Source organism: Drosophila miranda, chromosome 3 (assembly GCF_003369915.1).
Source record: "Drosophila miranda strain MSH22 chromosome 3, D.miranda_PacBio2.1, whole genome shotgun sequence".
Classification (NCBI taxonomy): domain Eukaryota; kingdom Metazoa; phylum Arthropoda; class Insecta; order Diptera; family Drosophilidae; genus Drosophila; species Drosophila miranda.
In genome coordinates this window covers 17,567,837-17,590,286 of record NC_046676.1, presented here as the reverse complement: position 1 = coordinate 17,590,286, position 22,450 = coordinate 17,567,837, and the positions used below count along the sequence as shown (strand labels likewise).

At 42.5% G+C, this 22,450-nt stretch overlaps 2 protein-coding genes across 3 annotated transcripts; both read left to right on the top strand.

Annotated features, from left to right (window-relative positions):
* The first annotated feature begins 478 nt into the window (after positions 1–478).
* On the top strand, positions 479–2,619 carry LOC117188149 (ADP-ribosylation factor 6). 2 transcript variants are annotated; one of them, XM_033391548.1, is made up of 5 exons: positions 479–653; positions 1,351–1,464; positions 1,534–1,689; positions 1,765–1,911; positions 1,986–2,619. In XM_033391548.1, exons 2-5 carry the CDS (start codon positions 1,383–1,385, stop codon positions 2,126–2,128), a joined length of 528 nt encoding a protein of 175 aa, XP_033247439.1. In that variant the 5' UTR covers positions 479–653; positions 1,351–1,382; the 3' UTR covers positions 2,129–2,619. The 2 variants fall into 2 exon arrangements, with proteins under 2 accessions (XP_033247439.1, XP_033247438.1); XM_033391547.1 differs by having other exon boundaries at positions 480–682.
* A 7,209-nt stretch (positions 2,620–9,828) lies between these two features.
* LOC117187778 (photoreceptor-specific nuclear receptor-like) lies at positions 9,829–22,056 on the top strand. Its single transcript, XM_033390613.1, has 10 exons — positions 9,829–10,266; positions 16,274–16,649; positions 18,630–18,733; positions 20,366–20,480; positions 20,582–20,637; positions 20,711–21,037; positions 21,101–21,306; positions 21,364–21,525; positions 21,589–21,753; positions 21,826–22,056. Exons 1-10 carry the CDS (start codon positions 10,221–10,223, stop codon positions 22,006–22,008), a joined length of 1,740 nt encoding a protein of 579 aa, XP_033246504.1. The 5' UTR covers positions 9,829–10,220; the 3' UTR covers positions 22,009–22,056.
* The last annotated feature ends 394 nt before the right edge of the window (positions 22,057–22,450 follow it).

The following is a 22,450-nucleotide window of genomic DNA, read 5'->3' as shown; positions in this document are numbered from 1 at the left end:
CTACTTTAAGTAAAACAAGGTTTAAACAAAAATTAGATAGTAAATCCCAATAAGAATAATTATTAGACCTGGAGAAACATCGATTGCAACATCGATAAGATATCGATGTTTTTTCGGAAACATCGTTAGCACACTAATAGCCTTTTACACTGTGCTTACATGCGCAGACGCAGGGTGTTGCGTCGGGCGAATAACTGATTTGAGTGTTTGATCACGATCAAGAAAATTATGGGAAACGACAATAAAATTAACAAAAGAGACTTGATGATTTATCATATTCAGTCATTTCTTTGCATAGCTTGTTGAAGTTCTTTCATCGACCCCCCTTGTAATGTCTCTATGGCCTCATTCGCCGCAAAAGTTAGCTTAGTCTAGTGTCATAGCACCATAAGCAATTTACAGAGTACCATGTATGTATTAATTCAGTATGTTCCCAGTTGGCAGTTGGTATTTTTTAGCCCATATTCTTAACATCGCTTTCGCTTACGGTCACATTGCTTCGTGTATGTAAAATAAAAATAAAGATTTAGTGCAAAATTGTTGTTGTTAGCTTAGTTTTTTAGCAGTTTTATTTTTTCAAATGCATTTGGTGTCTGCCCACTACACGTTGGCACTTTATGCTTAACTATATTAGGCGCGCGTCGATCGAATTGGTGCGTAATCATAATCATCAAGACATTGGGTGTGTATATGTATTGGTGTATTTCGGGCGTGTATGTGACGTGTTAGGCAAGAAGCACTGAAATTCCTCAAAACGCTTCTATGATATTGACCCAAGCCCGAACCTGAACCCAAACCCAAGCCGGCTTTAGCTGTACCTTCGACATTCTGGTCTCTGTTAAATGCATCCAGTCAGACCCCTGCACACGCCTTGAGTTCTGCAATCGAGATAACTTTTTTTGTTTAATTTATGCTCACTTTATCTGCTCTTCTCTGCTCTGCTGTTTGTGCGCCCAAGCGGCCAATTGAATGAAGCTCTTCGCTGAACAGAACTGATAAATTCTGCTTTTGCCTCTGCCCCTTTCTCTCTCGCTCTCTGTCTGAGTTCGAGTTTAACGCTAGCTATGGTGTTGTCGCTGGCAGTTAAGCACACAACACAATGTAAGTTAAATTATTATGCAAAATAATGCTCCTACTTCCGTTGACGCATTGTGGTACATACTCGTGTCGTATCGTATGTACGTGTATGGATTGCGCCTCCTCGTGGCAACGTATTCATTTTTGATACGTGAACTCCCATCGAGCACTATCTGCAAACCCACTGACCCTGGCTCTGGCTCTGGCTCTATTCCAATAGACACTTATGTACTTATGTATATGTATATCACTTTACATTTATTCAATTTACAGATTGGCTAGGGTTTGATGGATGACACATCACCATGGGAAAGCTACTATCAAAAATTTTCGGCAACAAAGAGATGCGAATTCTCATGCTCGGGCTGGACGCGGCGGGCAAAACAAGTAAGCAGGCCGCTAGCCGGCGATCGAATTACAAGGTGCAAGAACTAATTTACTCCCCAATTCTCGCAGCGATCCTGTACAGACTCAAACTAGGGCAATCGGTTACAACGATACCCACTGTGGGCTTCAATGTCGAAACTGTGACGTATCGGAATGTCAAGTTCAATGTGTGGGACGTTGGTGGGCAGGATAAAATTCGACCGCTCTGGAGGCACTACTACACAGGTAATCATTTATTCCGGGGCAAAAAAGCTGACAAAGTTCTGAATTGTACAAAATTAACAAACTGTTGATCTGCAGGTACACAGGGTCTTATTTTCGTAGTGGACTGTGCGGATCGAGATCGAATAGACGAAGCCCGCACGGAACTGCATAGGATAATTAACGATAGAGAGATGCGGGACGCCATCATACTGATATTTGCTAACAAACAGGATCTTCCTGATGGTAACTATTATCGGACAAGTCCACACGGATTCAAAATTCAACATTCACATCCCATCCTGTATTGTGTCTTTCAGCAATGAAACCCCATGAAATCCAGGAAAAACTAGGCTTAACTAGAATAAGAGATCGCAATTGGTATGTCCAACCATCATGTGCCACAACCGGCGATGGCCTATCTGAGGGCCTCACGTGGTTAACGTCTAACCATAAGTTATGAGAATCATAATCCATATTTTCTATATGTATAATGGCATGTATTATTCGAAGCGAAGCAAAAGTAAAAATATTATATTTTATTTATACAACAAAACAAAAGAAAAACATAACGCAAGCGCATAGTTAAAAGCCCAATAATGAACGTACATAAATTAAAGAAATGTTGAAGCTGGTAAACAGAAGTCAGATAGATATATATATATATAGTGATTATATATACATACTCTCAATTAACCACCCAATATTCTCACTAGTAAAATACACATACGAATAAACGAAGCATCAAAAAATAAAAAGGCAAATCATAAATATGCGTAAAGTACAGAGACAAAAGCAGAACAACAGAAACTAGAGTTAAGTAAGTTTTTCTTGTAAATTATATTGAGACATGTAAGCAATAAGTTGAAAGATGTTTATTGCAACTGTTAATATATGACTTGAACGAGGGGAACGAGTCTTAAATAAAAATTGTAAATAAATATTCAAATTAAAGCCCATACAAGCATCAAACAACAAATAAAACAAAACACCGATCAATTGAACAAACCCATAGATTTCTAAATTGATTGAAATATAAAAAAATAGTCACGGTGCCTTCCTCAATCGTCTAAGTGTGTCAGTCCTCGATCCTTACATTTTCCGTTCCGTTCCGAACGATGTGCAGTATGGGAAATGTATCCTATTTTCTAGACTAACTTCCACGAGTCAACGGTTCAGTGTCAGATGCAGTGGGTTTGTATTGTTTATCCATTTGGAAATGCAAACATGCCATGTCCAAGTCCAGGCCCACAATTGCGAGCAAGGGGAGGAAAGCGTACTCGTATCTGAGCCTGAAGGGTCAAACAAGGCGTTCAGTAATTGCTCTTTGTTTCCCATGACTACCTCTCAAAGTTGATGTATTTATTGAAATTTACCTGATATTACATTTATGTATGTGTATGTACACACGCCTTTTTAAAATCCTTTAAAGCCCTTTGGCTGCTTTGTGACTTTTTAATTGATAGGAGTGCATATTTACTTGAAAATATTATACTTTTATTTAGTTAATAGATGACGAGAAGAATTAAACCAAGCCTTGGTAGTCGGGTATTCCTACTCCTACTCAAACTCATGATTCATAATACAAGAAGAAGGGCATTTTGTGAATTTCTGAAACGAAATTAGATATCTTTCTTTTAATGAATTGAGATGAGACGTCGGTCAGCAAAATAATAGTTGGGTTAAATGAGAATAAAATCTATGCTTGCACGGAAAAGTCTGTAGAAATTCCACTAACTTAAGTTCTTATAGTCTTCGACAGAAATGTGACTATTTTAGAAGAAAAATGTTTACTTAAAAAAATAAAATAAAAGTAAAAGATGCATTTCAGATACGCATTAAAGTAATAAATATTAGGGTCCAGATAGTCCATAGCTGAAGATCTAGCTGCAATGTCAATGATTTAATTTAAAATATTTAATATTATATTTGAATTTAATTGCCACATATTCATTGCGTTTTTCAATTGAGTTTTAATGGTTTATACGTAGCAACTGCGAAAAGAGTTTCCATCTATTATACCCGGTACACGAAAAGTACAGGTGTGTAAAAGCCAAACGAAGCATATGTATGTGCTCGTATGTATGTGTATATATTCTTAATCAGTACCGACTGACTGATTAGCCATCCGTTTGTACTTCTTCATTGACGCCTCGATTATCGTGATTATAGTGGAGGAGTAACCGGATTTTGAGTTTAGACTGGGGTGTTTCAAACATTTGCCACACCCCATTCCACCACTGCAATCAGCTGAAAAGCTGGGATTAAGCCCCCTTGAGAATGTTTGGGGGATTTGGGCAAAAAAGATACGGAAACAGAAAACTTCACCGAATCGTTGGAAACGGCACTGGTAGTTCCTTGGTGACAAGTATGCTCTGACGCCTATTTAGATGTCAATAAGTTTAAATTCGGCGCATAAAAATGTTAGCTATTATGAATTTTAAATATATTATTTTAATGCTATGAATAATTCTGTGTGAATTTCTAATGGAATATCAAAGTGCATTTAGTTAGTTCTAATTTTGCGAAAATAAAGTATGAATATATGTATGTAAATCTTGAATATTAAATATTTTTTGCCTAACTTAAACCTACAACAAGTTATAGATGATACAACTGGCATGATAGGGGTTTACCTGTCCTAGAAAAAAAGTTTTAATGTCGGTATTACACTTCTTCGAGTGTAACCAGGCTAACGCCTTCGTCCTATTGTCCAAGTCGTAAAACCTCAAAGTCTCTCTAACGTATTGAACTATCTAAAAAAATCCCAGAAAATTGTCCCAATCTCGAGTACTGCAATAATTTTCAACTTTTTTTTATCGCTGAATTTGGCTTTTTTGTTTAACATTTTTAAGGTCAGATTGGAAATGTCCATAAGTAACTGAAAAATAAATTAGAGTGTATTTTGTAGTCTTATTCCCGCCTTGTTTGTCACCTGTCATCACACCTGGACTTTTCATTGATAAAAAGCGTAGATATAGATAAGATATTTATATATTTGCATAGCTATATAGATTCTGAGTACCGGGTATCTTATCCCACTGAGAAGCTACTGACCTCTACATAAGTTTTAAATATCTGTAAATTACAACACTTTGTCAAGAATTATCAAGAGCTCCTGCTCTTACATTCCTCCCAGGTCTGATGCTGAGCTTTACTTACACCACCTTTTAGCAATTAATAATGTTGTTTCTGCATTAGGGTGCAATGATCGAATTATTGTCATGGGGGACTTTAACCTCCCATTTCTTTCTTGGCTGCCTTGTAATGACGCTAACCTGTTGTTTCCCAATTGCCATAATGACTTTATCAATGGGCTAACGGATATTTCCCTTGTCCAAATTAATGCCGTTAAAAACATTAGGGACAGACTTCTTGACCTCGTTTTTGTTAACGATGGTTCTCTTGCTACGGTATCTAGAGCAAGCCCAATATCTCTCCCTGAAGATCCTAACCATCCAACTTTGTTGATATCACTGGAGTTTACACAATCTGGAGGTGCTGACAGTTCCATGGCTCCTTGTCACATAAAGTGTTTTCGCAAACAAACTTTATCGATTTAGATCTACATCTCTCGCGTGTTGATTGGTCGTTTCTTTATTCATTACCGAACATAGATGCAACTGTTAACTCGTTTTATAGTTCTATTTACTCCGCCCTTAATACGTTTGTTCCAGATATCACTGTACCTGTATCGTCCAAGCCTCCCTGGTTCTCCAAGTATTTGTCATACTTAAAAAATAATAAATCCCGGTTCTATAAAAAGTACCAGAAGTCGGGCTCCACGTTGGCCTTTGCTCTATACTCCTCCGCTCGCTCTCTGTTCCTTGCCGTCAATAGTCAGTGTTATAATCATTACCTTTCACAATGTAGTAGTAACTTTCGTAGTGATCCTAAAAAATTATATTCGTTCGTTAACTCTAAGCGCAAGTCAAACGTTTTTCCTCCGTCCCTTCATTACCAGAACAAAACAGAAGCTTCTGCTGTTGGTATTGCAAATTTATTCGCTAACTTTTTCCAAACAACGTACTCGTCTCATATTTACAACGCATCCACTCCGTATCCGTACCAGCTACCTCAAGCTAACAGCATTTTTCTGCCCTTTTTCGAGGAAAGCGTTGTTCTGGAAGGTTTGTCATCTATGGACATATCGTTTTCTGCGGGTCCAGATAAGGTACCAAGTTGCATCTTAAAACACTGTGCCCAGTCCCTTTGCAAACCCTTGACCTTTCTCTTCAACCTCTCCTTGGAACAGTCTTGTCTCCCAGTAATTTGGAATGAGTCCTACATCATTCCGCTTCACAAAAAAGGTTCAAGATCAAACATTGAAAACTATCGTGGTATCGCAAAGCTTTCCGCCATCCCGAAGCTTCTTGAGTTCCTGGTCACCCGGCAACTGCAACATCTTTGTTGCAGCTTGATATCTCCGTCGCAACACGGTTTTTTCAGACATCGTTCGACATCGACTAACCTTCTTGAGTTTTCTAACCTAATCCACCGGGGTTTTCAAATTGGTTTGCAGACGGATGTAGTTTTTACGGACTTCAGCAAGGCATTCGATTCTGTGAACCATGCTCTGCTTATTCAAAAGCTCTCTATATTAGGGTTCCCAACGAATCTTCTAGATTGGATTTTGTCCTATCTCTCTAACCGTACTCAACGTGTTTTGTTTTCTAACGTGTTGTCAAATACTGTTAATGTTACTTCAGGTGTGCCACAGGGAAGTCATCTGGGCCCGCTTCTGTTTATTTTATTTGTGAACGACCTTCCTCAAGTTATAACATACTCTACTACACTAATGTATGCTGATGATGTCAAAATCTGTCTTTCTTACTCTGATTGGTATTTGCACACACGCCTTCAACTTGATCTAAGTGAACTACTATTGTGGTGTTCAACTAATCTTCTTTTTCTGAACCTTTCCAAATGCAAACTCATGACATTTTACCGTCGCGCTCCTCATTTTGTCTCATATGTTCTAGGAAATCATGTCCTTGAGCGAATTTCGAGTTCAAATGACCTCGGAGTCCTTTTTGATCATAAGATGTGTTTCAACACCCATATAGCTGCAACTGTAAATAAAGCTAAGGGTGTTTTAGCGTTCATCAAGCGTTGGTCCAAGGAGTTTGGACGTCACGAAACAACTGTACATCTCGTTAGTACGTCCTATATTGGAGTATTGTTCTTGTGTGTGGAGCCCGCAGTATAAAGAGCAGCAGGCTGTTATTGAATCCGTGCAAAAGCAATTTTTAATTTTTGCCCTTCGGAACTTTAACTGGGACTCGGGTAGAATCTTGCCACCCTACCGGTCTAGGCTAAATCTTATTGACCTGCCGTCGTTGCACCATCGCAGAATATGCAATGGCGTAATGTTCGTCCTTCTTGGGACTGTTGACTCCCAAACTCTTTTGGGTCAGATTGACTTGGCCGTTCCATCTAGACCTACCCGTACTTTTAGGGCTATCCGTCTACCCATATGTAGGTCTAATTATGCTGATCATGAACCTTTTAGGGTTTTAATAATTATAATTATAACTCCCTCTGTCAAACCCTATCCCCTGAACTGTCTCTTAAACTAATTGCATGCAATATTTATAATCATTTAAATTTAGCTAACTTTTAACTTATCTTTTTCCGCCTTTAGTAACTAAGCACCATTATTAACAGATAATTTGTTAATTTAATAAATAAATAAATAAATAACGTCACAGCCCCAATTCAAATTGGACGAATTCAAGGAACTGCTCCACGTGTGCTATAATCTGCAGCACTACCATGTCCACGCTCTAATCTAGCGATTACAGAGGATTCTGGGAAAGTATTGCGACAGCAGACGGGTCGTATGCAAGGAACTTGGGACGATGCTACTCCTGGTCCTGGGCGTACTTCTCATGATCTAGTATCAGCTCTGAGTCCGCACCTTCAATGACTCCACCCAGAAGCTCAAATTTTTCCTGTGAATAATTGAATTGCGAGTTTTGATTGATTAAATAAAGTGCACAGCCAGCCAGCCTGCACTCCTCGCCCTTGACTTGATGGAGACCGACCCAAGGCACGAATATGTACACATGCATACATACATACATACGTATCTATATCTGTATGTCCATGCTCGCGTGTGTATATCTGTGTGTATGTGTGTGTTGTGTATGTATCAAATGTCAAGAACCAACCCTCCGACTATGTCTCTCTCTTTCTGCTTTCTCCTTTCTCTCTTTCTCTCTTCTCTTGACTCTCTCTCTCGCTCGCACGCTCCTCCCTCATGCAGTGTGGTGGGCGTGGCCATCGCGGCAAAGCGCTTTGACTTTTCAGAGTATAAACTTCTGCCAGCTGAATGTTGTATTCCGACATCTCATTTGTTACAAAGTTAATGTCGGCGCATTAAGCATACCAAAAGCTCCTCAGTGAAGTCGGGAGTTCAAAACTCTCCCTTCCAGATCCCCACAAACCCCCTCAAAAACTGGGGGCAGCCACCCAGTAGCAGCAACCTTTATTGATTATTGGATCAGTGGACTTTCGGACTTTTTTTTGTTTAGCCTTTTCGTTTCGAACCTTTGGGGTAATGCGAAATTCTATTCAGTACTTTGGATGTCGAGAGTTTCCTTTGTTCTTATACATATATACATATGTATATGAAATACTCGCATATGTACACTTAGATGTGTGCACATTTACTGTTATCTATCGGATAAATGCATATCGACGTAATAATACCCTTTATCCCGAACCGAATATTTTTTTTCGGACCATCAATGGTATTCACTTTACTGAATACTTAGGAGGTAATTAGTTCCTCTTTTGTAACAGATATATACATACGTTCATAAGTTTAAACACAAATATGTGTGCAAATTCTCACACTTTTGGGTTCGTAGACAGCCACACATCCCGATCACACCCAATAGCCATAAGAAGAAACAGTTTACCCTCAAATGCAATTACAGTTAACTGGGAAGACCCTCGACAGTGGGGGCAACAGTGAGGGGGGAAAGTTCGGCGGAAAGGCGTCGTCCGCTGTTCCCCTTTGGAAGAGGGCAGAAGGCATGGCAAATCCAAAGGCACCAGCATCACACAGGTATTATAAAACAAAAACAAAATGTCAAAGCCCAAGACGATTATACAAGCGCAAGCCGCGCAGCTGCGTCACACCAACAGTGCTGCCTGTCTAGTGGTTTTCCCACTAGATATATTGGTTAGTGAATTTTTACATTAAAGATATCTTTTAAGAATCGATCCCAAAGAATCCGAATAAATATGTCCATTTGGTGTCTTCATTTGACCAATAACTGTCTAGCTTTAAAGGAAGTTAACGGATCGCTATGATCATGATTCGAAATATTTTTAAAGGGAATTAAGTTGTTGCACTAACTAATTAATGATTATGCCTACACATGCCTAGTCACACTTCATTTGAGCACATATTTAAACAAACTCTGGGATCTACATATATCGGTAGTTTTTAATTGTTTCTTAAGCCAAATCTAGTGAGCTTTAATGGCCAAGGCCTGGCAGCACTGACTCTCACTGTAGGAGTGATTCTGCGAGTGCGAGGGTGACTGTGAGTGGGGCCTGCCAGTGCTCCATTGCTCTCCTTCCTTCTTCCTCTAATCGCTTAGTCATGATGGCGGCGTTCTCTGTTTCAGTGTGAGCGTGCGTATGAGTGTGTGTGTGCGCAGAGAGCGCAGAGCCGGGTGTTTATTGGAGATTGCGATTGTGGCTTGGCTTACATACAACAACAGAGCGTCGGATGCCACAGTATCAAGAAGGAACGAATCAAAGCAAGCCAGCAAGCCAGCAAGCAAATGCGCCACCAGAGTTGCCACTAAAAGTCTTCCTCCTCGGCCCTCGGAGTGGGCGACAGTTGGGGGTTGGGTTGCGGGTGCGGTTATCCTTGCCATTCTTGTTGCTTTTGCTGCTTGCTGCTACGCTCGCTGCTCGATGCTCGCTGCTCGATGCTCGATGCTCTCTGCTCTTAGCAGGGGTATGTATGGTATGGTCCTTGCTGGTGGTGGTGTGCTTTTTGTTCTCACTGCACTCACACACACACACAGAGAGACATTCATATGAACGAACGCCCGCCCTGTGCCCACTCACCGACCACGGATTATATCTACAGATTTTTTCCTATTTCGGGGTTGGCTGGATGGCTGGTTGGCTGCTTGACTGCTGGAGTGGACACATCACTGTTTAGCTCCTGTCATGGTTTTATGATAAATCTGAAATCGTACATCGAGACGTTAACATCATCGTCGCTGCATCGTCGCTCTCGTAGCCGTCTCCGCTCCGCTCCGTTGTCAGTGCCGTCGGATCAGCGCGGTACGGTTTCTATCCGCCTCAGAATCAGGAGCCCAGTTCCAGTTTCCGTTTCAGTTTTGTTGCCGGAAATGCGGTTGCCGTCGTTAGAAGTGTAGGATGGAGCCTACTACGTCGAAAGTCAATATACGAGTACACTTCTTTAACGTTTAATCGATTGACGTGCTAAAATATTAACTAGTGTTCTATTGAATTCAACGTCGTGCTTATATATAAACAAATATTTTCCGTAACATCTCGATATGAATAAGGACGAAAGTCTATCGGAAACGCGCCCCGAATCCCAAGGTAATTTCAGTTTTCCTGTGTACCGTGAACAAGCAATCAAATCCCACCGAATGGTTACTTTTTTTTTTTTTTTTTACAAAGAAACCAAATTGGTTCTGTTTCGATTTTAGTGATTGGAAGTTTTTTTTTTTTTTTTTAATTCAAATATGAAAAATCTCGATAAACCAATCGTATAAAAACATATACATAAAAACTTATACTCTTGATCGCCAATAGTAGAGTAAATACAATATATACACAGTGTCATGTCCCTCTTCACCCATTTAAATCCGCTCGTAAACCTCTGTTTGAAAATCGATTAAACTTTATTAGTATCCATTTTGTTAACAAAAAGTTTATCTGTAAAATTGTTATTGTATTTCCTCCGATTTTGGCCATTAGATAAAGATTTAACACTACATTCTTATTTTTGAGATGATGTGATTATTGTTTATTTTATTGCATTATCCGGGATAGTGTTGCATTTGCTTTCCACGTTATTGTGTTTATTGAAACCTGGTTAAAGCCGGACATTCTTAGTTCCGAGGTTTTGGCAGGTCGGTACGCAACTTTTAGAAAGGACCGTTCGTCTCGACGTGCAGGGGGGGGTTCTAATTGCAGTGGACTCTTACTTCACGTCGGAACACTTCACAGTCCAAGTTCAATAGGAACTGGAATTCCTGTGTGTAAAACTGATTCTTCCCGCTTTCGCTATATTCATTACTTGCTCGTATATCCCACCTTCTTCGGATATTTCAATTTATGAGCAGCACTTGTCCGCTTTAACCGCTGTTTCTTCCTCGCTATCTGATAAAGATCGTATGATAGTTCTTGGTGACTTCAACTTGCCAGGAACTGTTTGGTCTTCGTTAAACGAGTCTAGTATCCTAGTGCCCATGTCACGACATGACTTTGTTGACGGCTTGCTTGACCTATCCCTGTCTCAAGTCAACCATGTGAAAAATTCCTTGGGTCGATTGCTTGATCTGTGCTTTGTATCGGATCCGACCATAGTGTTGTTAACCCGAGCCCTTCCGCTCACTATACCTGAAGACGCTTACCACCCTACTTTCGAGGTGTCGCTAGATATAGGACCAACTGTATTGGATCGGTCGAGTAGGCTGCCCGAACGTGTCCGTAAAGCCGAGTTTGCGAAACTTAATAACCTCATTAGGGTTTTTGATTGGTCCGCTTTGTACTTGTGCACTGATATCATAAAAGGCACAAACATTTTTTACAATGCTCTTGGCACTTTTTTCGATTCTTGTGTCCCGCTTTCTTTGTCCGACTAGATCTGGAAAACCCCCTTGGTTTACCAAAGAGTTATCCAGTCTAAAAAACTTAAAATCAAGACTTTATAAAAAATTTCAAGAAGTGGGTTCTCCTACTTCTCACTCTCGCTATGTATTAGCTCGGTCAAACTTTTCAGTTCTTAATGCTCAATGCTATAAGAACTACCTATCTCGATGCAGGATACGTTTTTCTCAGGACCCTAAACAGTTTTACAGCTTCGTAAACAGTAAGCGTAGAACGTCCGCACACCCATCCGCGCTATCATTTTGTAATACGTCGGCAAATAATGATCAGGCAATTGCCGATCTTTTTGCCCAATTCTTCCAAACCACCTATTCTGAGGAAAGCTACTCTGGTCATCCGTACCCATACGGTTTACCGAGGTCGAACGGCATTTTCAGTCCCTTGTTAAATGAATGTTCCCTACTTCATGATCTTCGACTAGTTAAGCCGGTGTTTTCACCGGGTCCAGACGGGGTTCCAGGTTGTGTACTCAGGTACTGCGCCGAGGCTCTGTGTGGACCTTTGCTTAAACTATTCAACCTGTCCATTGATTCTTCTTGCTTCCCCCCGATCTGGAAGGAATCGTTTATAATTCCTCTCCATAAAAAAGGTAGCAAGTCTGATGCAAAAAATTATAGAGGTATAGCAAAGTTATCCGCTATTCCTAAAATGTTTGAGAAGGTTTTAACTCCGCACTTGCAACATCTCTGCAAGTCACTTATATCTCCAACTCAGCATGCATGTTTAAGGCGGCGATCAACCACAACGAACTTGTTAGAGTTTACCTTTTTCATTATTAAAGGCTTTCAATGTAACTTACAGACGGATGTTATTTACAGCGACTTTAGTAAAGCATTCGACTCTGTAAACCATTCCCTTTTAGCGCATAAACTTGACCTTTTAGGGTTTCCGCCCAACCTCCTGAGATGGATTTCTAGCTATCTTTGTTCTAGGTCTCAAAGAGTCCTCTTCAAAAACTCCCTCTCTTTACCAGTAAAGGTTTCTTCGGGAGTACCACAAGGCAGCCATCTAGGCCCCTTACTCTTCACACTCTTTATTAATGACTTACCTTCAGTATTAACATACTCTCGAGTACTTATGTATGCGGATGATGTTAAACTCTGTGTCCAGTACAAGGACATTTCATTTCATTCTCGCTTGCAATCCGATCTCAATAACTTTCAGTCATGGTGTTGTGCAAACTTGTTACACCTTAATGCCTCGAAATGCAAAGTTATGACATTTTATCGTTCTAGCCCTTTGTTGGCTCCCTACACCCTATTTGGTGGTTCTCTTGAGAGAATTACCCTGGTGGATGATCTGGGTGTTATGTTAGACCCCAAGTTAAAGTTTTCCGAACACATTTCTACCATGGTAAATAAGGCCATGGGCGTGCTTGGGTTTATAAAGAGGTGGTCAAAGGAATTTGACGACCCCTATATAACAAAGACTCTCTATACCTCGCTTGTTCGTCCGATTTTAGAATACGGCTCCTGTGTATGGTGCCCTCAGTACAAAGTACACCAGGACCGTATAGAATCAGTACAGAAAAACTTTTTACTCTTTGCTCTGCGGGGCCTTAACTGGGATGCGGGTAGTAAACCTCCCATCCTTAGTTAACCGTAGAAAAATGCTTGGTGTGATATTTATGCACAACTTGATCAGGGGTGACATAGACAGCCCTGATCTGTTGAGCCGCATAAACTTCACGATTCCTATTAGACTGACTAGAAATTTTATACCGTTGTTCGTTCCACTTTGTAGATCGAATTATTGCTTGCATGAACCGTTTAGGGTCTTATGCTCGGATTATAATTCCCTCTACCATATTATATCCACCACTAATTCTCTTCCTCTTATTAAATTATTAATCCTTACACACCTTTCTATTAATTAGTAACTGTAGTGGTATTTGTATTTTGATTGCATGCTTAGTTTCTTAGTAAGTTTAGTACTAATTTTCCTCGAATGTTAGTCTAATAGCTATCTTTCTTGCATGTTCGCGTTTGGTTCGGCTACGCACCGCGCGTCATGCGGCAGCGCCCCTCGGTCGGTTGGGCGGGAGGAGGGCTGCGTTTTGCCTAACAGCCTTCTGCTGGTGTCACACGGGCCACTTGACGGTGCAGTAACTGCATCGCCTCTTGTAAGATGCAGTCATTGCATGTCAACGTCCAAAGAACATTATGACTATTATTGAGCACATAAATTTGCTATATTCGGAGCTCGGAACACAAGTGGTCATCGTCAAGGTTCTCCTAGATCCTGGACCGACAAACAGAGGCAATCTTCGAGGAGGAGAAGGCTATCTCCAGGTCCCTCTTGTACTTGTAATCGTCCAGTTCGGAGAACACTTCCTAGAGACGTCCGAAAATCTGCACCAGTTCATTCCGATTGTCTATATCTTTATTTCTATAAAAATCAATTGGTGACCTTTAGAATGGATACAATTTCCGATTTGGATATTTTGTTGTTGCTGAAGATTAACATATTAACATTAAGGGAAATGTAGAAGGGGATAAGAAAACAGAAAACAGTTTTACAAATTTGATGATTCACGATGATGGTAAATATTACAAGCTATAGTTTTAAGGGATATTTCCGGGTATACGGAATGGTAGAGGGTATTGTAATTATGACGAAGGACTCTAATAGGATCATACGTAAGGTTAAACGGATAGGCCGGAGAGTACGGGTAGGTCCTGAAGGAACCACAAAGTCAGTCTGACCCAAAAGAGTTTTGGAGTCCACAATCCCGAGAAGGAGCTTGGGCATAAGCATAAAACCATTGCACACTCTGCGATGATGCAATGAAGATTGGCCTATAAGGGACCTATTGGGATCAGAGTCCCAGTTAATGTTACAAAATCATTTTTCCATAGATTCAATAAGACTTTGTTGCAATAGAGATAGAGAGTTACTACAATATCGTACGAACCAATGAAAAGTACAGGTTTCTAGTGACTTACGGGTCGTCAAACTGTTTTGGCCAAAGCTTGATAAAGGCTAAAACAACGGTCGGGAACGGGACGGCCTTTGGATTTAGCTTCCGAATCAGGAGTGTAAGCTGTGGCCCATGTTGGACGAGTTCTGACTATAATTATTATCCTATTGAGACGTACAGACGTTTAGGTTTCTCATATCGGAAACCCGTATCTCTAAAATATTATTTTATTGACTTTTCGGATCACAGCGATATTTTGAACAATATTATATATTAGACGGCCAATAAGTCGGTATTTTAGCAGCTGGCTGTTAAGCTGCTATCATGACCCTCCTCATAAAGTGGTCCGATTTTGTCAAAATCTTACTGCGTGATTTGAAAATATGTAGTAATGTAACCGCAAAAGTAATATAATGAAATATAACAATAATCATAGAAAGAGGCACACGGACGGACGGCTTCTGGCCATTTTTAATATTCCCCTTGACCCCGTTCGAGATGATACATTATATCTTTTTTGTTTAAGCTGCTTCCCTTTTGACTGCTTCTCAGTGAAAGCATATAAAAATTGTACTTGTTAAATGTGGAACCTTTTTTTAATATAATTTAATTAAATCGTGGGAGAACACAAAAAGGCAACGGAGTAATTATGTTTTCACAAGCCATTTACTAAAGAACGTGATAATGCCCTTTACGTATTTTTTTGTTGCATTTGATTGTTGGTTTTTTTCTTACCTACAAACAAGTAGCACTTGACATGTCGACCTCCAAATTCCTACTTTCTGCCGCCTTTGCAGATCAATTAGGTTGTTAATTTTTGCGGTTTTGATGGTGTGCGTGGGGTGGACGGTGGATGTGATAACCGGCTCCAAGACAGAGCACCGTTTCAGTCCGATGTATTAGCCCGATCCCTCCAACCCCCGCCAATGATCTATACGATCGGACTACTCATCCCGATCAGAAATATTTATGTGCTACATTGTTATGCATATTATGTATAGAACAATCGCAGAAAACTAATCAAATCAAATCGACTCCACAACCTTCCGATGGAATGCACGAATGGTCTTGCAAATTCAATTTATGATAATCACGAAATTGAATTAGACTCAAGTCAGGGCGCTAAAATTTCCAAATTCATACCACAGCCTGGGAGCGCTCTTAACACTTTTGTCAGGAGCACGCCAAAGTGAATTTCAACGAGTCCATAAAATTAACAAAGATGGAACGTCGGAAAATGCAAGCATATGACGCTAATCCCCGGGCATTAGACCGCAGCAGTGGCGTGCCAGTTGGTGGATGCCGGTCCATGGGCAGGTCCAGCGGCGACCCAGGGCAGGGCAAGGGACTTGAAGCCAAGAAACCCAAACGGTCGGGCGCACAGCCAAGTGGCGAGAGTAACAAATGTGGCCTGGCATCGCCTCGTCGAGGGTTAAGTGCATCAAAAAATCAGTAAGGAAACTACAATCAAATTAGGGTGTGATGGCAAAACAATCGTCCCCTGAGGCAAATTTTGCGCACAGATTGCTCGGCACGAGTCGAGACCATCCGAGACGAGGCCGAGTCGAGAGCCGTTTGGCTTAATGGCACCCTAATTGAATGTGTAAATATATTTGCGGATTACAGGGCGTCAATGTCGCTACGCAGGGATAAGATCAGCAGGTCCCGGGCACCCATTTACCCCCTACCCCTACCCCTACCATCACCTAACCACATCCGAGAGAAGTTGACAAATTGAAATTTAATTCAAATAAACTACATAAGTGATTTTTTATTACTCGACCTTTGCAGAGCTGCACAGTCCGCAGCGCAACTGCTACACACCACCGCCAGCCCCGATGCACGGACAACCAACCCCACCGACAGTGGCAGCCTCTTCTGGAGCCCCTCCAGCTCCTCCCGTTTCTGCGGGTCGTCTCCTCAGCTGGAACCACAGTGCCGCTGCAGCAGCAGCAGCAGCAGCAGCGGCGGCGGCTGCGGCGGCCACCTCCAACCAGTCGGCGTCTTCGGCGGAACAGTCAACGATGTCCCGAATCAAAGGCCAGAACCTGGGACTCATCTGTGTGGTCTGCGGCGACACCAGCTCGGGCAAGCACTACGGAATCCTCGCCTGCAACGGCTGCTCCGGTTTTTTCAAGCGCAGCGTGAGGAGGAAGCTCATTTATCGGTAGGTAGCAAGCACTAAAGTCCGAAATCCGCCCATTCGCATAAAAACGTTGCAACATTTGTTAAAAGTGGGAGACTCTTGGTTTGGGGTGGACTGTGGACTGTGGGCCTCTGTGCCATGAGGACCGTCTGGCGGATTACAAAACGCTTCCAAATTCATTACAATTATTCAAATCTTTAGGATTTGAGAGTCAACTTTTGAATGCGCCCTCGCAGATATCGTGGGTATCGTGGGCACAGTGCTGGGCATCATGTGCGAAGCGGCTGGTATTTTCTCCGCACTGAAGCTTAAAATGTAATTGAATTTAAAGTGCTGATTTCGTTAAAAGATTTGGTTTTTTCGCTGTTTTTTCTTGCCATACCCTGAGATGAGACAATCAATGCTAGGCCTGGCCTACCAAAAATTATGATACAGTAATGTATATTTGCTTTGCGGCTCCCAGAATGCACGGTAAATCACAAACGTCGAAATCTCTGTATCCTGGCGGTCCCCTGAGATTGATATGCGGGGCTTAAGCGCAAAACACTTGGCCAAATGTGACCCGCCCGACCAGAACCCAGTCCCCAGAACCCTCACAGATCCCAAAATCTTTGCCCACAGTCTGCCATCGGCCTAAGCCGAATCGCAACAAAGTCAAAAAGGGGGCGGGTTCTGCTCGGCTTTAAGCAAAATAGAGCAATGTTCTTGTTCTCCCCTGTGAGAGACCGAAGGGATGACTCGATACACTGACTGCTGGAATAGACCAACGGAGGGCTAGTGTATATTCTCTCCGACGTGACATGTTTTTCGATATTTGTTATAGTCAATCGGAGCCAGGCCAAGGAGACCAAGGGGTGGTCGCTTCTATGTCGTCGTCTCTGGTGGTCTGCTCCCATTAAGTCGTTTTCAATTATAATCAATTGTTTCCAATCAGAACTTTCGAGCTTAGCTGAAGGAATTTCTTTTGGGAGGCTGGTGACAAAAATTGTTTGATTAAATTGCAATCTGTAACGTTTTCATTTCAATTGTCCTTAGAAACAAAATGATTTTTCCCATCAAGGCCCGAAAGTTGATCTGATGCTCAAAATATAGGATGTATAAATCTCTTGGCAAACATGACGTGTTTTTCTCACTCTTACTGAATTTTCTGATAGTTGGAAGTGAGTTGGTTGTAAAATATTATTGTACTTTTTTATAGACCATACAAATTGATTCAATCTTCATAATTTGTTTACGAAGACCAGCTAATTTGCATAAAAATGTGTACATTTTAAGTGGATAGACTCGTAAGAATACGAATAGTATTTCCTGGATACATTTACTTAAGTGCTTTGTGAGTTAGTTGATATTAGCAGAGGCGCCAAAAAACACATAAAACGGGATAACAGTTGGAATTCGGTAGGAAATTGTCCATCTTTGAGTTTTGGCACGGGCTTAGAGTGCGAGGAGAGGCAGTGATGACTAGACACTAAGCTAAAGTGGTCCGACTGGCGACTGGTTGGATGGTTGGATGGTTGGATGGTTGGGTGGTGCTCTGCGGCACGGAGTCATACATAGTGGCTAACGGGCACAGCACATGCCCTCTCGGGCTTGATTTGATTATGTTCCGCAAGTGCAAAGGGCAGAGGACCAGTAGGAGAGGCGGCGAACAAAGACCGAAAGGTCGATGGAAGAGAAGGTTGCGGATTGTGGATAGTGGATGGATCCTTTTGCTGCCTGCTGACGAACTAAAGCACAGACTCTGAAGTGCTTTTGTCCTCCGTCTATTGGCGGCTGGCATTCCGGTCCGTTGACGTTGGTGTTAGTCTGCTCCTTTGTGTTCTGCTCCGGTCGGATTTGACAAATGTTGCAATTTTTGACACGACAAATCTCGTTATCTGCGGGAGGATAGGAGGCGAATAACTTAATTATGCCTGGCAACTGGTGCTTTCCTCCGTACTCTACTCTCTAATCGATGAATGCCTCTCTCACCCTCACATACTTACTATATTTTGATTGCAGCTGCCAGGCGGGCACGGGACGCTGCATCGTCGACAAGGCACATCGGAATCAATGCCAGGCCTGCAGGCTCAAGAAGTGCCTTCAAATGGGAATGAACAAGGACGGTAGGTGGCTGTCACTACTTCTCTATTCTATTAACATCTATCAGCAGCACTCATCACCCATCGCTCTAATGAAGTGAAGCACGTTTAATTGGTATTCAACAGAACAGAACAGAACAGAGCAGAACCGCAAAAGCCTGTGCACACGTGCCCGGTTCCACTCTAAGTAAATATACACATCTCTGGTCTTCTGGTCTTCTGGTCTTCCACTTCCATACCCCTTTCACACGCTCTGCCAGCGGGAAGAGCAACTACGGAGCACGCTTCCTCGGGGTGGGTACCCATGGGTCCCCGCGGGTCCCCGTCCCATCCAGTGCGGGTGGGCCTTATTTACATATTGCTCACCCAATTGATTTGTTACCTGCTGCTTGTTGTCTTTGACAGATTTTGCGCAGCTTTAGAGCTGCCACTTGAGTGAACCCTCATTGATTATGTCGAATGAAAGTTTTGTCGCTTTGTTGCGAGGCAGACACGGGTGCAGGGTCTGCCGTTTTTACAACGCGCTCCTCGTAACAACCCAAGTCGGAGGTTCGCCAGAAATTCAATAACATTTCTCTCAATAGGTGGCTGTGGGTAGAATCGTATACTGCAGTAACATCACTCTTTGTACACAGCTCGATATCTTTAAAAATTATATTTTCCAAACTTCGATAACCAAACTAAAGTCGGTTGGGTTCCCCTCTACATAGTTCCATAAGGTATAACCAAGATATACCTGGTTTTTGCTGCAGTCATAAGCAGGCAAGGGCAGCGGCTCTACTTTTATACCCTGCACTCAGTCAGTATAAGTGCGTTGGTGATTGATTTAAATTATACAATCTATTTATACAGAATTCTCGTAATTCGTATATATGTATATATCTCTCTCGCAAAAGGGACGAACTGATGTGTTCGGTAATGTTACGGCAGCAGCAGCAGTTATATATCCGCCAGAGCGGAGTGTGTGAGCGGAGTGTGTGTGAGAGATAGAGAGGGGGAATGAGTAAGCACATGATAGGTATAGTATATACTGGATGTTCTCTATGATTCTGCGTTATCTGTGTTCTCGTATCTTCGAGTTCCGCGGCATATCGTAAGAGGCTTCTTCTTTGAGATTGACTTCATTATTTCAAACATCTGATTTGGCACCCCACTATTCAAACTCTATTGTTGCTCCTTTCGTAATGTAGCCATAAATTATGCGTGGGATATGCAAAATACTCGTAGCCCCCTGCCGATCCGCCATTATTAGCGAAGTAGTAGCTCTGTGGCAGCCTCATTGTGCGGTAAAATTGCATCAACAAATGGGAAAACAATTTGTAGGCGTGAGCGGCACGTGACCACAAAACCAATTTACTATGAATGGCTGAGGCCTGACGGGGCGGGCGCTGCTCTGGCGAAGCTGTGTGTATATGCTGATGAGAAGCGGCGGGAAAACACGGCTCAGCAAGAGCTGATGTGGGCCGTACCTGTGAGGCATGAAGCAATTTTATCAGTGTGACATTTCCTCATTATGGACACGTCTTGTCGTCCGAAGCGTCCGCACACCTCGATTGGGCGTGTTTTGCCTTCCTGCTGCGTGGCGACCTGCGAGATATTCGAGGACGATTTAGATCTGGAGTACTCATGTTAGTTGCATTTGTTTTCCAATTACAGCGGTGCAAAATGAGCGACAGCCACGAAACACGGCCACTATACGCCCGGAGACGCTGAGGGAGATGGAACACGGCCGGGCTTTGCGCGAGGCGGCCGTTGCCGTCGGTGTTTTTGGGTAAGTCTCAACGTGTGTGTTTGTGTGTATTTGTGGCTGTGCTGTCATTTGCATAACTCACTGTCTAACCGCCCAAATCTCTGGGTAACTCCAATTTGCAGACCACCCGTGCTACTATCGCCTCCCTGCTACGGTTCCGGACTGCTGCCACCGCCCTGTGAGTAGTCGCCTTTCCATTCGACTCTTAGTTCTCAGTAAAAACTCATTTGATTCTCTTACAACTTGAACAGCGCTAGGCAGCCTGCCCCCAGGACGTTTACTGCACCACAACCACCTCACCTCCTCCATGCAGCTGGCGGCGAATCACATGAGCAGCGCCAGTTTTCCCATGTTCAATGCCGCCGGAGTGCACCACTCGCCAAAGGAGAAGGCTGTGTATGGAATGGCCATGGAGCTGACCAGCCGCGGCAATGTCTCCCATTCGACCAACTCGAGCAGTAACCATTCGATTGATCCCAGTTCCCCAGCGCCGGAAGCAACCAACGAAAAGAACAACGCCGGTGGCAGCGTCTCCTCCGTCAGCTCTTCCAGTCCCACACTAGAGAACGACAATGATGGTGGGTCTCTCTATTTTTTACGAGTTCCAGCCCGTATACCATCAATTTTGTTTGGTCTTTCAGACGATTCTATTGATGTGACCAACGATGAGGAGCCGCACACAGGCAGCAGATCCGACTCCAATTTCATCATGCCCCAGTTCATGTCGCCTAACCTATATGCTCACCAGCATGAAACGGTCTACGAAACGAGTGCTAGACTTCTTTTCATGGCCGTGAAGTGGGCCAAGAACCTTCCCAGCTTTGCCCGTCTCTCGTTCCGGGATCAGGTAGCGTAGCCCATAACAATGTAAGTAAGTAAGTTGCAACTTTGATTGCTTTTTCAGGTCATCCTGCTGGAGGAGTCCTGGTCAGAGCTGTTCCTCTTGAACGCCATTCAGTGGTGCATCCCCTTGGACCCCACTGGGTGCGCGCTCTTCTCTGTGGCCGAGCATTGCAATAACTTGGAGAACAACGCAAACGGTGATACTTGCACAACAAAAGAGGAGGTAAGTTTGAGCACAATTGGCCTACGAGTGTTGGTAGTTCGTAACGATATTGTCGTTGGTCAGCTGGCAGCCGATGTTCGAACTCTACACGAAATCTTCTGCAAATACAAAGCTGTACTGGTGGATCCAGCTGAATTCGCTTGCCTGAAGGCAATTGTGCTATTCCGACCCGAGACCCGTGGCCTTAAGGACCCAGCACAAATAGAGAATCTTCAGGATCAGGCCCATGTAAGAGACCAGCCAGAGCCGTTTGGTATCTAAATTCGGACTATCTAAATATGTATACTCTACTTTAAACAGGTTATGTTGTCGCAGCACACCAAAACGCAGTTCCCAGCTCAAATTGCACGGTTCGGAAGACTCCTCCTGATGCTGCCTCTTCTGCGCATGATTAGCTCCCACAAGATTGAATCTATCTACTTTCAGCGCACAATCGGCAACACGCCAATGGAAAAGGTGCTCTGTGACATGTATAAGAACTAGTTAACTTGTGCTTTACGTTATACCAAATTTAAATAAATATGTTTTAGTGTCTTGAATGTTAAGTGGCATTAACTGTTTATTCTATACCGAAAGAACATTCTCTAGGACGTCTTATCCGTAGGCTAGTTTCATAAGCCAGCTGGCAGCACAAAAAGTTTTAAAAGTACAGAATACTCCAGGGAATGAAATTAAATTCGGAAAACGCGGCAGAAAATACTCCTTTTGATTTGGGTTGTATAACTCTCAAGTGGATTGTGATACTGCCTACAATAAATTACGGCTCGTCATTCGCTAGAAATTTGCACAGCTCGCGTTCTGGATTTCTCTGAAAGCTAGAAAGCTCTAAAAGCCCTGTTCTTTTCTCATTCAGACCGCCTACTTATAGATGTCACTGAATCGTGTGAATCGTTTCTTCTTTACACAGTATATCTTAGAAAAGTAT

What these genes read in the sequence shown, in the direction of transcription:
- LOC117187778 (XM_033390613.1), top strand. Translation starts at nt 10,221, where the DNA reads ATGAATAAGGACGAAAGTCTATCGGAAACGCGCCCCGAATCCCAAG. An exon ending in AGGAGGAAGCTCATTTATCG is followed by an intron (nt 16,650 to 18,629) that starts GTAGGTAGCAAG and finishes TTTTGATTGCAG; the next exon opens with CTGCCAGGCGGGCACGGGAC. An exon ending in CTTGCACAACAAAAGAGGAG is followed by an intron (nt 21,526 to 21,588) that starts GTAAGTTTGAGC and finishes GTCGTTGGTCAG; the next exon opens with CTGGCAGCCGATGTTCGAAC.
- LOC117188149 (XM_033391548.1), top strand. Translation starts at nt 1,383, where the DNA reads ATGGGAAAGCTACTATCAAAAATTTTCGGCAACAAAGAGATGCGAATT. An exon ending in CTGGAGGCACTACTACACAG is followed by an intron (nt 1,690 to 1,764) that starts GTAATCATTTAT and finishes GTTGATCTGCAG; the next exon opens with GTACACAGGGTCTTATTTTC. An exon ending in CAAACAGGATCTTCCTGATG is followed by an intron (nt 1,912 to 1,985) that starts GTAACTATTATC and finishes TGTGTCTTTCAG; the next exon opens with CAATGAAACCCCATGAAATC.